This window comes from Anser cygnoides, unplaced genomic scaffold (genome assembly GCF_040182565.1).
Source record: "Anser cygnoides isolate HZ-2024a breed goose unplaced genomic scaffold, Taihu_goose_T2T_genome scaffold_43_1, whole genome shotgun sequence".
Lineage (NCBI taxonomy): Eukaryota > Metazoa > Chordata > Aves > Anseriformes > Anatidae > Anser > Anser cygnoides.
The window spans coordinates 117,391-132,798 of record NW_027103067.1 but is presented as its reverse complement, the minus strand read 5'-3'; the positions used below and the strand labels follow the sequence as shown (position 1 = coordinate 132,798).

The 15,408-nt window shown below is 52.2% G+C and overlaps 1 protein-coding gene across 5 annotated transcripts; it reads right to left on the bottom strand.

Moving 5' to 3' along the window:
* Positions 1-728: 728 nt before the first annotated feature.
* On the bottom strand, positions 729-10,552 carry LOC125181521 (uncharacterized). 5 transcript variants are annotated; one of them, XM_066989263.1, is made up of 17 exons: positions 7,858-10,552; positions 7,646-7,725; positions 7,316-7,441; positions 6,978-7,057; positions 6,191-6,302; positions 5,943-6,032; positions 5,324-5,428; positions 4,922-5,077; positions 4,626-4,777; positions 4,114-4,261; positions 3,520-3,657; positions 2,957-3,133; positions 2,264-2,419; positions 2,011-2,112; positions 1,506-1,608; positions 1,185-1,244; positions 729-897 (listed from the first exon to the last, which is right to left on the bottom strand). In XM_066989263.1, the coding sequence occupies exons 1-17, from the start codon at positions 7,973-7,975 to the stop codon at positions 734-736; spliced, it is 2,067 nt and encodes a 688-aa protein (XP_066845364.1). In that variant the 5' UTR covers positions 7,976-10,552; the 3' UTR covers positions 729-733. The 5 variants fall into 5 exon arrangements, with proteins under 5 accessions (XP_066845364.1, XP_066845360.1, XP_066845361.1 ...); XM_066989259.1 differs by having other exon boundaries at positions 7,316-7,725; XM_066989260.1 differs by lacking the exon at positions 1,185-1,244 and having other exon boundaries at positions 7,316-7,725.
* Between the last annotated feature and the right edge of the window lie 4,856 nt (positions 10,553-15,408).

The following is a 15,408-nucleotide window of genomic DNA, read 5'->3' as shown; positions in this document are numbered from 1 at the left end:
AAGCTCTCTGCCTGGTGGAGACCATGGTAAGAACTGCGGTCACAGGGACTGCCCGTGTATAGGACGGACTCGAAAGGGAGGAGGGACAGCATCCCTGTGCCCTGCTGCACGGGCTCCCACACCTGACACTGCGGCACGCTGCGGGTGGTGCGCATGCGCTGGTCGCCCCTCCCTGCTCGCAGTGGGCAGCGACCTAAGGACAAGACATATGGCTCTCCACAATATCTCCAGCTTGGAGCAGTCAAGACATTTCCTGTGCAGCAGGGATCACGGGCAGCCCACAAATCCGTGGCAGACAACAGGTGCCTGTGTGTGCCCTGGGACGGCTCAGGAGGCTTGGGCAGGCTGGGCCCAAGCTTCTCTCCTCCTCCCCTTGGAGTGTTAAGGTGCAGCAGGGCAGCCAGGGGAGGTTGCTGCAAGGGCACAGTGGCCCAGTACATGCTGCGCTGCCATGGGCTGCTGGAAAGCGTGGGCATCAGGCAGCTCTTGGGGCAATCCTCATTCCTCCAGAGGCTGCTTTTACCCTCTGTTTCCTGAAATAAAAGACTTCCACACGGGTGAAGAAACTCAGCCACTTGGAGGGCAAAGCGTAATGAAGGGCTGAACTTCTCAAACAATCCTGCAGCCAGGCTGTGCTGACAGATAGCCCACAGTGGCAGAGGCCAGGAACGGCACTCAGGCTGCTGCCCATGTAAAGGACACAACGAGACTGGATTTGCTGTTCCAGCTTTAATCAAACAGAGCCGTATGCCCTGGCTATGCAGGGCCAGCAGAAAAGTTCTGCAAGCTGAACCCATAGAGGTATTGGCCTCTTAATTCGACTTCTCAGGCATAGGATGGTCTGAGCTGCCAGAACACAGAGTGATGAATCGACATCCTTCGTGACAAGTTGGAGGGCTGCAACAGAAAGAAACAGAGCAGAGATGAAACCCACCGACCTTCAGAGACCCCCCCGGCATGCCTCCAGACCATGCCAGCCCCACCTGTCTCCTTCCCTGGCCACGGGGAGCAAGTGGGATAAAGGGATCAGCTGGAAGCTGCTGCTCAGGAGCATCCCACATGTCCCCCCACATCCCTCTGCCACTGCAGCATTTCCCTGGAGCAGGGCAAGGCATGGCTGCACACTGCGTGGGCTCTGCCCCCTCTCCACTGGGCGCAGCACCCCCAGCACCGCCCGCACTCACCTTGGATGAGCTCATTCAGCTTCTCCTCACTCTGGATGCCAGCATGGTAGACAGCAAGCCCTAGGCACAGTGTTACGGTCAGAGCCTGCTTCCCAGCACAGCCCCATGTCCAGCCAGCCTGGCTGCGTTCCCTCCAGCTCCCCGCCAAGGATGGAGCCTAAGGGGGGGCTTGAGCAAGGCACACACCAGGCCCACCTGCATGGGCAGGGGGCTGAGGGAGGCACAGGGCTCCTGGGGCTACAATCAGGGGCTTCAGGGCCCACAGGGCTGCGCCTTGCTGCCAGGACAGGGCCCAGAGAGGGAAGCGGGGCCTGGACTCACCGATGAATTTGACAGCCTCCTGTCGCAAGTTGGCCTGAGCATCCTCCAGGTATGGCAGGCTCTGCTGCAGGTATTCGTCCACCCTGCTGCTCTTCTGCTTGAGCTGGAGAAAGCACAAGGGCGCGGGGCTCACATACCCTCCCCAGCCAGCCGGACCAGTCCCTCCTGCCAGCACCCCCCTCCCCCTTTCCCCCAGGCCATCCCCAGCTCCCAGCCAGGAGCTCTGTGGGGCTGAGGTTTGGAGAGAGTTAGGAGACCCTTCTGTCCCGCTGCCAAGGCCCAGATGGGCTAGGCTCTCCTCCGCATCCTGGGGGTGGGGAAGGCAGGGGGGCCTGCAGAAGAGCCCTTGGGGCTCTGTGCTGGAGGGAAGGGAGCCACAGGGCAGCAGCAGGCGGTGGACTCTGGGCTGGAGCAGCGCAGGCCACGCACAGCTGCACAGCCCACAGCCTGGGCACATCGGGCAGGCTTGTCCATTTGGGGCCTGGGGCTGGGCGGTTCTCCTTACCAAGTACTCCCTAATCCTAGTGATGTCTTCGTTCTGAGCCAGGTGCTCAAGCTGTTTCCACTTCAGGAACATTGTACAAGCAAGTAGGACTACTGCTGACGCCTGTGGAGAAGCAGAGGCAGGGAGGTGGCACCACAGACACACATTCCAGGCATCTTTAATTGCCTGTTGCCTTGGCCCCTGATGCCCAGACCACCCCTGCGGTGTCAGATCGCCCACTGCCCACATCAATGTTCACATCCAAAATCTGTACCTTGGCCACGCTCTCAGTCTCATCACTCATCCGGAACAACAGTGGAATAAGGGCCCTGCGCACGGTCTTCTTCATTTCTCCTTTTTTCCACCACACCACACACTCCATCAAGTCTTTGAAGAGAAGAATGGAGCGCTCTTGCACCTCACTGGACTCCTGTTAGGAAGGACAAAAGGAGGATTTCAGCAACTGCCAGCCTCCCCCTGCCCATGGGGAGCAAGGGCCGTAGGGTGGCTGATGTGAAGGGTGAAGCCTCGTATTCGGAACAAAGGAGCTGGAGGCCCACATGAGGCAAAGCAACAGGTTTCCTGCATGGGGTGCCTGTGCCTCAGAGTGCAGTCCCAGCCGACCCACTTTTACTACCAGCCGCACAAGCCATGTCAAAGCAGAGCTCTCCTGGGAATGGGCTGAAGAGGAGACGTAGCTGGCCCTGGATAATGCCTCTGGGGCATGCTCAGACTGCTCAGCCTCCATCTTCCTGCCCCCAGAACAGAAGCCTTTGGCTGCCCAGAGCTCTCAACTCGACGGGGAGAAGCCCTGTTGGACTGCAGAGCCCAGAAGACAGCCCACAAGTGCCCAGAGGAGCAGGAGAGAAGAAGGCCCTGCCCGAGTGCTGCCCACAGGCCTGGGCTGAAGGGCAACGCCATTGCGGAGTGCCCGTCTGCAGGGCTCAGTCACCCACAGCAGCCTTACGTTGTTAAAAAGAGGCAGGAGTCTCTCAGCCAGTGCCAGAGCGATGGGGCTGGCCTCCCTCTTCTCCAGATGACCGATCACGTTTTCGAAGACAGTCAGGGCCTTCTCAGTGATGTGCCTGTTGTCATACAGCAGTGTATTCATCACGTCCGGCAGCAGGACCAACAATTTTCTTCCCTGTACAGAACGACACCATTTGCTTTTAGTCAAGAGGTGAATGGCCACCCTGGCCAAAATACTCTGATTACGCAGCACCAGACTGCTGCCCTGTTTCCTGCTAGCACTGATGGTGTTGTGGGGACAGCAGGGCACAGGGAAGGGTCTTCAGGAGAGCAAAGATGCTGTATCCCCTGCTGAGTCACCCTCTTTGCCACCTGCTCCCAGGGAACCCATCGGGAAAGCTTCTGGAAAGCTCCACAGGCAGCCACAACCCCACCCCACCACAACCCGCCACACCACGACCCACCCCACCTCCTGCCTCCCAGCCAAGCCAAGCCATGGCGGTGCCTCCTGCCCCAGCACCAGGCTGCCAACAGGGCTTCACTTGGCAATGTCCCACTCACCATCTTAGGTCTCTCTGACAACATGGTGAGGGCTCTGAGCGCCAGAGAGAGCATCGGCAGGCTTTGAAGCCTCAGACACACCTGGAGCCTTTCTGGGTCACATAATTCCACTAGTGCCTGATCCTTGGGGCGCATCATCTGAAACGAACACAGCCGTGAGAGATGGGCAGAGCCTGCAGCATACCCCGCACCCTGCAGCTCCTGGCTCCGTGACCAGCGTGAGCTGGCACAAAGCAGGCGCTGGAAGCAGGTGGCTACAGGTGCCACTAGTCCCTGGCCTCACAGCTTGCTCAGCCCGTGCAGAGGCCATGGCTCTGCCCCAGCCCCAGCCATTGTCCTGACTCTGCCCCAGCCATTGCCAGGAGCCGGGGTAAAGAGAGCACTGCCAGGAAAGGGGCAGGCTTCATGTCTGAGCACACGGACCCCGCATGGCTGGTGGAGGGGGGCTGGTGCTGGCCCTAACGGGCTGTGTCCATAAACCCCGGAAGAGGTGACAGTTTGGGGAAGATGGGATGTGGAGAGGACTGTGCCTGTTTTCCTGGAGGAGCACGCATAGCCCCAAAGGGGAACAAGGTGTGTTGTCTGGTTACTCACAGCCAAGTGAACGGTGCTTAAGTCCACGGTGTTGACTTCAAAGAAGCTGCACACCCGTTTGTCCCGGAGAACATTCTGTAGCTCTTGCAAGATCTCCTCTGAATTCATTGGCAGGGAAAGCGTCGCCTTCCAGATGTCCAGAGTAGTGCTGCAAGCCCAGAACACGCTGTTGGCAGGGCTGCCCTGGTCACAGCGCCGTGACCCAGACCAACCCCGCAGGCCCCAGGCTGTCCTGCAGCCCTGGACCTCCCCACCATGTGCTTAGGGAGCCCTGGGGGACCAGGCTGGGCAAGCAGGAGGGGCAGGAGGGAGCGTGACGGGCTCTCTGGGCTGCCTTGGTCCGGTCTGGATGCTGAGGCCCTGGCTGCCCCAACAGGGCTGGCGAGCACCGTGCGATGGAGGGGCCCACATCTCAGGGATGTCGTGCAGCTTTCCTTGGCTCTGGCAGCCAGAGAGTCTCTGGAACCCTCTCCCAGTATGGAACAAGCCCCCAGGACTCTCGGAGCTGGTACCTGTCAAGTGTTGGAAGGTCTGTCAAGATGCTTATGAGCAGTTCCCTAGGAAACTCGTTGGCCAGTATGCAAAGTACTGAGAAGAGTTTCAGGTGTTCTGCAGTTGTGCAATTGCTCAGGCTTTCATGGATGAACCTCAGGATATTTGGCACCTGGAGGAGACACAGGAGAGAATGTAGCTGCCACTTACCCAGGGGCCACTGAAACTGCTGCCCAAGAGCTGGGAATGCGGGGCAGGATACGAGCGAGGGATGAAAGGGCTCAAGGGCAGGGCAATCCAGCCACAGGCTACTTACATCCATCAGCCAGGAGGCAGGGTCTTGAATGGCTATGTCTAGAATGAATTCGGCATAACCATACTCATCATCATACATGCTGTAGTTTCTCATCATCTCAAGAGTCCTGAGGACGATGGCTGTCCTCTGAGAAGGCTGGATGTATTTTCCAAATGGCTACAGAAGGAAGGAAGGAAGGAAGAAAGGAAGAAAGGAAGGAAGGAAGGAAGAAAGGAAGAAAGGAAGGAAGGAAGGAAGACATGACACATTGAGTCAGGGGAAAGGAGGAGCAAAGACCCTCCCTTCCCTTCAGGGCAGAGCCGTGCTGATGGCCCCCACCTGTGCTGGGCCCAGGTTTGCCTCGCAGGAATCTGTGAGAAGGGAAAGGGAGATGGCCTGGCTGGTGGGTGCCTGGCTCCTTACCTCTTCACAGAAACAGCTGTGCAGGAAACCAACCAGCTTCCAGATCCTTTCCGTGGCGTTTGCCTGCACAACTATGCTCGAAGAGGTGGTGAAATACAGCAGCACCTGCGGGAAGAAAAGCTGCTGGTCTGCTCTGGGAGCTGACAACTGCTCCAGCAGAACTGCCTGGACTCGCACTGTCCACCATGGAATTCCTCAGAGCTGGAGCAAAGCCCCATTCACACTTGGCAAGGAAAGCACGGGGCACCAGGAAAGCAGGGCGATGGCAGCTCCAGGTGCTGCCAGTGCGGTGCACAAGGACAGGGCTCAAATTCTGCCACTGCTTTGCTGCAAGGAGAGCTCTGGGGGCAGAGGAGGCCCAGAAGTGCTGGGGGGAAGCTGTGCTGTGACACAGGAAGGACCTGTGGAGGGCAAGGGACGTTGACAGCAGCCAGGGGACACTGGGGCCCTAGAAGAGCTTGGTGGGCAGCCCCTGGCTCCCCTGAGCGTGCTGGGCACACTCCCGGCAGGCACTATGGTCTCTGTGCACGGCACAGGGGGCACTCTCTGCTATAACGTGTCACCTCCCTCTAGGGTGAGGAACAGCCACTGTAAGGCTGATGCTGTGCAAATTGCAGACCTCCAAGATACTCTGAAACTTTTCCCAGACGCTGGAGCCAGGAGAGCTGATCAGCAATGATTTCAGCATGATGTCCAGATTTTCCAGGATCTGCAAGAAGGACAAAGTGTTGTGGCAAGGGTGAGAGGGAAGGGGTGGAGGGAAGCAGTCCAAGACCTGCCTCATCAGGGATCTTCAGTTGTTTCTAAGCAGGAGGAAACTGCGCGCAGTGCAGGGGATGGGGGCTCTTGTGGCTCAGCAGCACATACCATCACCGTGATCTGAGTGTCCAGATCCTCATTTCTCAGAAGAAAGAAGACTCTGCTAATGCATGCAGCAACGAGAGACAACATTTCACCCTCCAGTGCCGTCTCCACATTGCTGCAGAGAGAGAGACATTGTTGGTGGGAACGGTGCCTCGATGACAACGGGAGATAGACACAGTCCTCCAGTGGAAGCGTGGCCATGGGGGTTGACAAGCCCCATGGTTGGTGATAACATTGGACTCTTAACAATGAGGCCATGAGGAATGTAAAGAGTTTAGAAGGAACAAAGAAGGGAGATGCCTTGCTGGCTCGGACTGCCTGTTCTCCAGCCATTAAGACAAAGTTGTTGATCAATGAATAATTATTAGAAAAGTACTGCTGTAGAGCGAACGGTATAAGAAGGGAGCCTGGCCTCACTAAGGGAGTGGAAGTTATGCCCTCAGTAAAGAAGTTATTGATCCCTTAAAGAACCCTGGTGTCCGTGTCGTCATTACGCCACATCCTCCCATGGGCAGGACTTCACAGGAGGGATGAGGAGCCCTGCTGGGGGATGCATCCTCTTCCGCAAGGCTGGCCTGGGCCAGAGGACAGTCCTGACACCTCCTGCTTTGGGGCAAAGGCTGAGACGAGTCAGGAAGCTGCAAGGCTCCCTCTGCCCTCTGGACAAGTCCCGAGCATGGAAGAGCAAAGGCCTGCCCGGATGGAGGATGTATGCTTGCCAGGGTCAGGGCCACCTGGCTCATGCCCTGGGGTTGTGCTAGCCGAGCCAGGGACGGGGTTGGGCACGTACCTCAAGGCGGCAGTAGCAAGCAAGGCTTCCTGCCACACGTCTGTGCACAGGTAATCCACAGGCTTCTCTTCCAACAGCGCCTGGAGAGCACAAATTGGATGGGACCTGGCAGCCACAGGCACACAGCGCCAGCAGAGCCAGCACTGTCGGCAGGGTTGGCAGAGTCCCGGTATCCCCCGCCAAGAGTGCCCCCCTGCACCTCGCAATGCTGAGGTCCCAGCAGCACCCGAGATCCCACTGGGGGAAGCTTGGTGTCCATGTATGTTTGCTCCCAATCACCCCTGCCCAATGCCCAGGGAGCCTCGCTCCCTTCCCCAGCCCGCCAGACGTCCCCTCACCTGGATGTTCTCCGCCAGCTTATTTCTGCTGCAGAAGATGTCCAGGCCCTCTAACAAGCCCTTCTCTTGGGCGGTTGTGCACACAGTGATGATGTTCCTCAGGAACTTCATCTTCTGCACCTCATCCTGGCAGCCACAGAGATACCAAGAGGGAGCGTGAGGGGGGGAGCCACAGCCAGCAGGACCGCAGCATTGCGGGGTGCGGAGCTGTGCGGGACGCCTGGAGGGCAGCAGCTCTGCCCAGCCAGCAGCCCTCCAGCAGCCTGGCAGCAGAGCCGGGGCACGGCCAGGACATGCAGGCACAGCCGCCATGGAAAGGGCTGCTCTTACCCTTTCCGGGTTTCTGACGTAGGCCTCGATGAAGTCCACAGCTTCCTCTTCCTCTTCATACACAGGTAGCCAGATAGCGTCTAAGACAGAAGGAGAGCGAGCATTGCTGTAGAGAGGGGCTTAAGGATGAAGCAAGGGAAGGGGGCCCTGGCTTCAAGCAGGGGGCGCGGCTGGCCCCAGCCCTGCCCACCCCAGCGCAGACCCTCGCTCACCAGGCTGCAGCGGCTCCACCTCGCACACCTCGATGGGCTCCATTAGAGAGCTGCTCTCCTGGGAGCTCTCATCCTCTTCCCAGGCCACCCTGGGGCGGCTTGGGGGTCTCTGCTCCATTGAGTGATGAGGGGTGAGGGTCAGGAGGGGGCAGGCTCGGGACTGCCACGGGCAGTGGGGAAAGACGTGGGCTGCACTCGGGGGCTCCTCGCCAGTCCCACTCGCTCCTGCCCTGTCCCCTCGCTGTCCTGACGGACAGTGCGGGGCCACTGTGCCAGCACCAGCTATTGCCAGGTGACACCGGCCTGTGTCACAAAGGGCCTCTCTGTGACCTCACGCCCCTGGCTGGGTGAGGCTGGCTCGGGGCCCTCCCTTGTGCTCAGCTCCTCTCAGGGCTGCTCTTGCACGCAGGCCCAGAAAATGGCTCCATAAATTTTAATATCGTCTTGCAGTTGATGCTATTTTTTAGGAGCCAAGGAAAATGGGATAAGTTAATGCATGCTCAAGGGTTTTGCATCTTACTGGGATCAAAAGACCCAAGCTGATTGCGGGCTGAGTCGTGATCATATCATGACATGCATTCAACCGAAATCTAAAGAGAGGCCTGAGCTTCATTATCTCCCCTGAGTGAAAAACAAATCATGACTATTTATGCATATTATTCTCTTTAGAGCCATTTAAAAAGAAAAAAAATCCGTATATTTCACTTGTTTAAATATTTGCGGTAAAGATCTGTGTACTTAAATAATTCTATTTCATGAGGACATAAACCTTCAGCTCTGTGGGAACGCAGATAAATGTTTATGAACTGCCACACTTCAAACAGGACTTTAGTTGATGGATAAACAAACAGCAAAGAATCCATAAACTTTTTTTTTCATTATTTTTTTTTCCTTAGCAAACACTGCTTTTGAAAATGTTTTTGGCTTTTGACATGGAAAGCATGATCCTCATTGTTCATCTTGCACTAGGAGATGTCCTTTTACCCATTATCAGAAATAAGCCTTTGCTCATGTGAAGTATTAAGGCAGCCTTACAGTCCCCATGAAGAAATTCTGACTTTGCACTAAGTAGGTGTTAGAGAATTAACACCTTAATGAGCATTAGGCTCATACGTAAGCTACCATGCTGATAGTACGATGCCACCATTGCAGTTATTTTCAGTTCATATTCATGGGAAAAGCACTAGTTTCTCACGTCGTGGGGCAGATCACCTGTTGGCACTATGAGCTTCCACGTTGGCCGCCATGCTCTCATGACCCTACAGTGGGCAGAGCCATAGGATGTCGGGGAAAAGAAACCAATGAACTTCACCAGCAATTAAAGGGGTTTTGAAGAATCATTCTTAAGCTCTTTAAAAATCATAGAGATTTACACGACTAATAATAGAATTGTGTGAGGATCTTAAAATTTCATTTAGAAGATTTGTTATCAATATTCCCTAGGATTCTCTTCATTCAGTTTGCAATATATGCTCAGAGCCAGACCAGAGATTTTTCAGTGTTATTTCATGCTGCTTACATTCCGGAAGAGGTTAAATTTTTGAATGTTCTGTAGCCTCGGGGGAAAAATAGCCACTATAAGTACAGTCCTTAAAGCAGTAGTATTTGATTTGCTATAAAGTACATTGTATAAAAGTTTTTGTATTCTTGGTTTCAAACTCTTAGGTTAGTGACTATTCAGCTCATCTTTACCACTCTATTGGGAAAGATAAATTGCAATTGAAGTATTTTGATTTCTGGTGTTTGTACAGTCTGAGCATTTCGAATACAGCATTTGTGCTGCATATTCCTAATGTTCTCAAAAAAATGCGGTGCACAAGGACAGGGCTCAGATTCTCCTAATGTTCTCAAAAAAATATAGATCTTCTGTGAGAGAGCTGAATAAAATTTCCTTTGTTTTTAGATTTGCATATTTTTGTCAATTTTTTTCTATAGAAGTTCATGATTCAGTGGTGTGGCACAACTTATTTGCAATTGCAAATGCAAATTGCAAATGCAAATTGCAAATTGCAAATGCAAATGCAAATGCAATTACTCCCATCCTAAAGAACCAGTATAAGTCACCCCCTCAAATTGTTTCTCCCTCCATTGACTACAGAGTGTCTTTCTTTTTCAATATATGCTTCCCTCTTAAGTGCTCATAGTAAAGTGAATGAATTAATCTTTGTACACCTAAAGTAGATTGTGCAGACAATCACACATCACTGCAAATCTTATTAGAATTATTTACTCTAGTTGCTGCTTTGTGCTTACTGTGCAAAGCATGTAGTAAGCTTTCAGTAAGTTGCACCAAGGTAGCAAAGTTGCCGTTCTTATTTTAAATCTTTTAGTTGCATGAGTTCAATAAGACTTTTTTTTTTTTTTTCCCTTCCAAGGAAAATACTAAATCTCAGCACACCATTTTATCCATTCTACCAGAATTGTTTAGCATTTCATGCATTTTTAGCAGACACTGGAGGCAGGTGAAGCTGTGTTTTTTAGAACTGTACACTCTCGGACACACCTCCTATAGACCTGCCCCAACTGCAAAGTGTAATACATCAACTTAGAAACAGTACTTTGAATTTAGGATGGACTTGAAGTATGTGCTCAGTAGGTGTGGCCTAGCTGGTGGGAGGTAACTGCTGGGACTCACTTCCTGCATGCAATCTTCCCAGTCCACCAGCTTTGCAGCCTGTTCATGTATGGATATTGCACAACCATATAGCTGCGTTAGAGTTGTTCAAAGATTTTGCATATTGGTCCTCTTGTGCTGTTTCTCCACAACATGAATTTCAACCAAATTTCCAGAAATTATTAGACCCTCTTAATTGAATGTTGAAAATCCCAGTTTGAAACACGGTGATGGAGTGTAGTGTTGGGATTGTTTAATATGCTCACTTGCTCTCTGACTGTACTTAAGCTGCCTGATTTTGAAGCTTGACTTGAGTGTGTGTGTTCAGAAAATGACACCACATGCAGCATTGTGAATAGCTGCTGACATTTCTCATCTGAATGTTTGCTTTGGTTCCTCAGGTTAATTTCCCAAACTCCCTCTGAACTATAGGGATCATGAGCTTTGCAGTATAATATGATACAGCAACAGTTTTATTTATTTTTTATTCACCAAAGGCAGATCTTGCCTAACCAATCTGGTGGCCTAGGATGGTGTGACGGCAATGGTGGACAAAGGAAGGGCGATGGATATCATCTACCTGGACTTGAGCAAAGCCTTTGATTTGGTCTCTCACCACATTCTTCTCCCTAAATTGGAGAGGTATGGGTTTGAAGGATGGACTGTTAGGTGGATAAAGAATTGGTTGGCTGGTCGCAGCCAAAGGGTTGTGGTCAATGGTTCTATGTCTGGGTGGAGGCCTGTCACAAGTGGTGTCTCTCAGGGGTCGGTCTTGGGTCCAGTGCTCTTCAACATTTTTATCAATGACACAGATGACGGAATCGACCTGGACAGGCTGGAGAAGTGGAGAATGCTGTCAGAAATAGTGTCAAAAGCTTTACTGAAGTCTCCACACAAGTGTCCACGGGGAAAGAAAAAGAAGGTGAAAAGAGGAGGTGAGGAGCATAATTTGATTATGTTGGAAGATTTAGACTCAGAATGATGGAGACCAGGGAATGAAATTCCAGTCTCTAAACCCTGGTTCCTGTTAAGACTGGGGGAGACACAACTGATTTCCTTTTAGACAGTGGCACAACCCATTCAGTAGTGACAACTGTAAAGAACCTTTGCTTGAGGCAAAAATCCCGATTGTTTGTGCAGGAGGGCAACAGGCCCTAAGACCACTCCTGCAGCCAATGGACTGTAAAAGCGGGGGAAGAATGCTAGTACACCAGTTTCTATGTATGCCTGAGTGACCTCTCCCTTTGCTGGGAAGAGACAAATTAAATGTCCAAGTGAGTTTTTATACAGACAAGATAAAAGTTAAGATTTCACCTGAAAATGCTTGGAAAGCCCAAATTTGCCTGCTGCTAGAGCTGGGAGCACACCAGTAGGTACCTGAATAGGTTTTAAATGTAGTAACTCAATTTTCCAGGGCAGGAAAACAACCTGGGAGAGCAAAAAAATGTGTCCCCAGTCCAGGTTGAGTTAAATCTGGAGCAATGGCTTTATGGGTACCCCAATATCAAATTAGTTTTGCAGCAAGAAAAGGAGAAGAGCTGTTGATAGACAAGTTTCTATCACATGGATTCATTTGTGCATGCCAGTCCAGCTTTAATGCCCCTATTCCACCGGTGAAGAAACCAAGCACTAGAGAATACAGGTTTGTGCAGGACCTGTGGGCCATAAATAAAATAACCAAAGACATACACCGACTGGTACCTAATCCTGATACTCTTCTGGCGACTATATCTGATGAAGATTCATTTTCTTCAGCATTGGTTCTACAGATATACAGAAGACGTCTTCTTCTGTGTACCGTTGGAACCCAACAGTCAGACCACACTTCTTCGTGGAAGTAGTCCAGGGGATCGCCAAAGCACTAGGAGCCAAATAGATTTTATATACCACACAGAGACCACAGGCAAGCAGACGGATGCCTGTTCCCATACACTCAGCAACCCCACAACAGAAGGGTCCTCTGAGAGACCAAGCAACGCAGACAAGTTTTAATGCCCTCTGTCTCCAAGGCATCTGGAGAGGGTAGGAGTGGCTGCAGAGCCTGTCACAGGGGCTGGAATGGCTGCAGGGCCTGTCACAGGGGTTGGAGTTGCTGCAGGGCCACTCCCTGCCACTCATATCTATCCTGCCTCAGGACTGATCTCTGGATGGCATTCTTAAAGTAGTTGTTTAATTTTAAGCAAAACACAAAGTTTTGTTTAACATGATCAGCAGGTGCTGATCACAACCCCAACAGTGCACCGGCAGTGATATTGCACTAGACAGAGACCTGACTTCCATCCATAAGCTGATTTGTCAACTGGAGAGCCAAGGAGTGACCAGCAAGACTCACTCTTTAACAGTCCCATATGACCACTGCAAAAGTCTAATGGCGAGTGGAGACCTACAGTGGACTACTGAGGCCCAAATCAAGTCAAGCGCTGCAATGCTCGACACGCTCGAACTTCAATATGAACTGGAATCAAAGGCAGCCAAGTGGTATGCCACAATAGATATTGTTTTTCTCCACCCCTTTGGCAGCAGAGTGCAGGCCACAGTTTGCTTTCCCTTGGAGGAGCATCTGGTACACCCGGAATCAACTGCCCCAGGGGTGGAAACAGGGGTGGCTGCCTCCTGGCTTTCTTCTATTTACAGACGAGTGAAGATCCTTGCAGGGCAGGGTCTTGGCCTTCCCTTCCCTCTCATCCCTTGCCATCAGCCTGGATGCATCCAGTGCTTGAGGGCTGGTCTGCACACAGCAGCTTTTCTGCCCCGTGGCCTCCCCTGGGTAGCGCACGGAGCTGTGGCTGTCCTTTCTTGGCAGTAAGGGGGAATTCAGAACGCTCTCTTGGAGGGGTGTGTGACCACTGAAATCCTGCCACAACTTCTTGTCCTTCAAGCAGGCCCTGCACAATACAGACAGCATGCTGCAGATGTTGCAGATCAGCCCTCCTGCCTCCAGCCTCTGGGAAAAGTAGCAGAGTTCCTCATTCCGGAGGGAGGTGACACGGTGTAGTGGAGAGTGCCCCCTGTGCCATGCACAGAGACCATAGTGCCTGCCGGGCGTGTGCCCAGCACACTCAGGGGAGCCAGGGCCTGCCCACCAAGCTCTTCTAGGGCCCCAGTGTCCCCTGGCTGCTGTCAACGTCCCTTGCCCTCCACAGGTCCTTCCTGTGTCACAGCACAGCTTCCCCCCAGCACTTCTGGGCCTCCTCTGCCCCCAGAGCTCTCCTTGCTCCAAAGCAGTGGGAGAATTTGAGCCCTGTTGAGGTTTAGGCCGGCCCGGCAGCTCAGCACCACACAGCCGTTCGCTCCCCTGAGCCCCTCCTTCTCTGGGATGAGGAAGAGAATCAGAAAAAATTAAGCCTGTGGAAACACAGCCCCACCATTTGCCAGGGACTGCTCCAGTCCTTTTTCTCAGCCAGGTTCTTCCAAATGTTCATTTCTGTCCCACTTTGGGGTATATAAAGCATCTATGCAGCTCAAAGTTATAATCAACAACCACCACAGGGATGTCTAATGGAACCAGTAATCGTTCCTGTATATACCTGAGGAGAGACAATAATACAGGAGACAGAGCAGATATTGACTAACCCAGTTTTCTCCCCTTACATGCATTTGTCTCCCTTCTATCACCAATTCATTCACAACGTATGGTTTACCATACAATAATTAAAACGGACTAACTTTCTCTTTAGCTCTAGGGGCTATTCTAGTTCTCAGCAAAGCTATTGTCAAGGCCTCCAGCCATTTCACATTTTGGTCAAGATATAATCGCCAGAAGAGTATCAGGATTAGGTACCAGTCGGTGTACTTGTCCCCAGCCTTGCAGACCGCTCAGCCTGTGCAGAGACCATGGCTCTGCCCCTGCCCCAGCCATTGCCACAGGTTTCCAGTCTGAAGGGCAAGGCAGAGGGATGCCGGCAGATGGGAGAAAGAGACCACTGCCTTGAAAAGGGCAGGGATGCCGTCACAGCAGTTGCAACGGTTGCAGGGCCCATTGCAGGGGTTAGAGTGGCTGCAGGGTCTGTCACAGCGAATGTAGTGGCCACAGGGCCCGTCACAGGGGTTGCAGTGGCCACAGGGACTGTAACAGGGGTTGCAATGGCCACAAGGACTGTAACAGGGGATGGAGTGGCATTGACTGTGGCCCAATGAGCACAGGCCAAGCCCCAGCACGTTGCAGTGTTTTTTGTCTCTTTGGAAGTGCCAGGGTGATGCCACACATTTTTCAAGCATTCTGCCAGCATTTTAGAATTTTGCACTTGTTCAGGGGTGAATTTCCAAAGCACTGGAGGTGCCCGCTGCTCTAGAAGCCTGCCCTTATCCTCCCACCATGCGTGCCACTCATAACTATCCTGCCTCAGGACAGATCTCTGGATGGCATTCTTAAGCAGTTGTTTAATTTTAAACAAAACACAAAGTGCATTCAGGAGACATAAGAATAAGAACACGCTGGTCTGAACATCCCAAGGATTGTCAAAGTTTTGAAGAGCCATCGTAACTAGCTCTTCAAGTAGAAGGGAAAGTGAAGGAGAAAGGCAGAGTGAAGAGGGAGGAAAAGTATTCCTCCCTTATACCCCCTCCCAGCCCCCCCATTGGCTCCTTGAGGAGAAAAGGTAAAAGTGTAATTATTAATAGTTTCTGAGATATGGTTTTGTAAGTATGGTGTTACTGTAAAAGTCAGTCAAAGAAACTCTCTAGTAATCAGTTTGGAATTTTAGAAACCAGGCATTCTGTAATTGCGGCGCCAGATGCACAGGGGATCACTCCACCCAGTGTGCGTGCTGACTTTTTCAAGCTACGAGGGTTATATACAATAAAAACATGCATATTCATCAGCTTGCTAAGAAATAGTTAACATATCCATACTATTTCCCATAACTCATTAAAATTTGAAAATGTCTCTGGCGCATGCACATTTGTTTCCACTGGTGGTGTTTTGGGGGTCTCTGGTG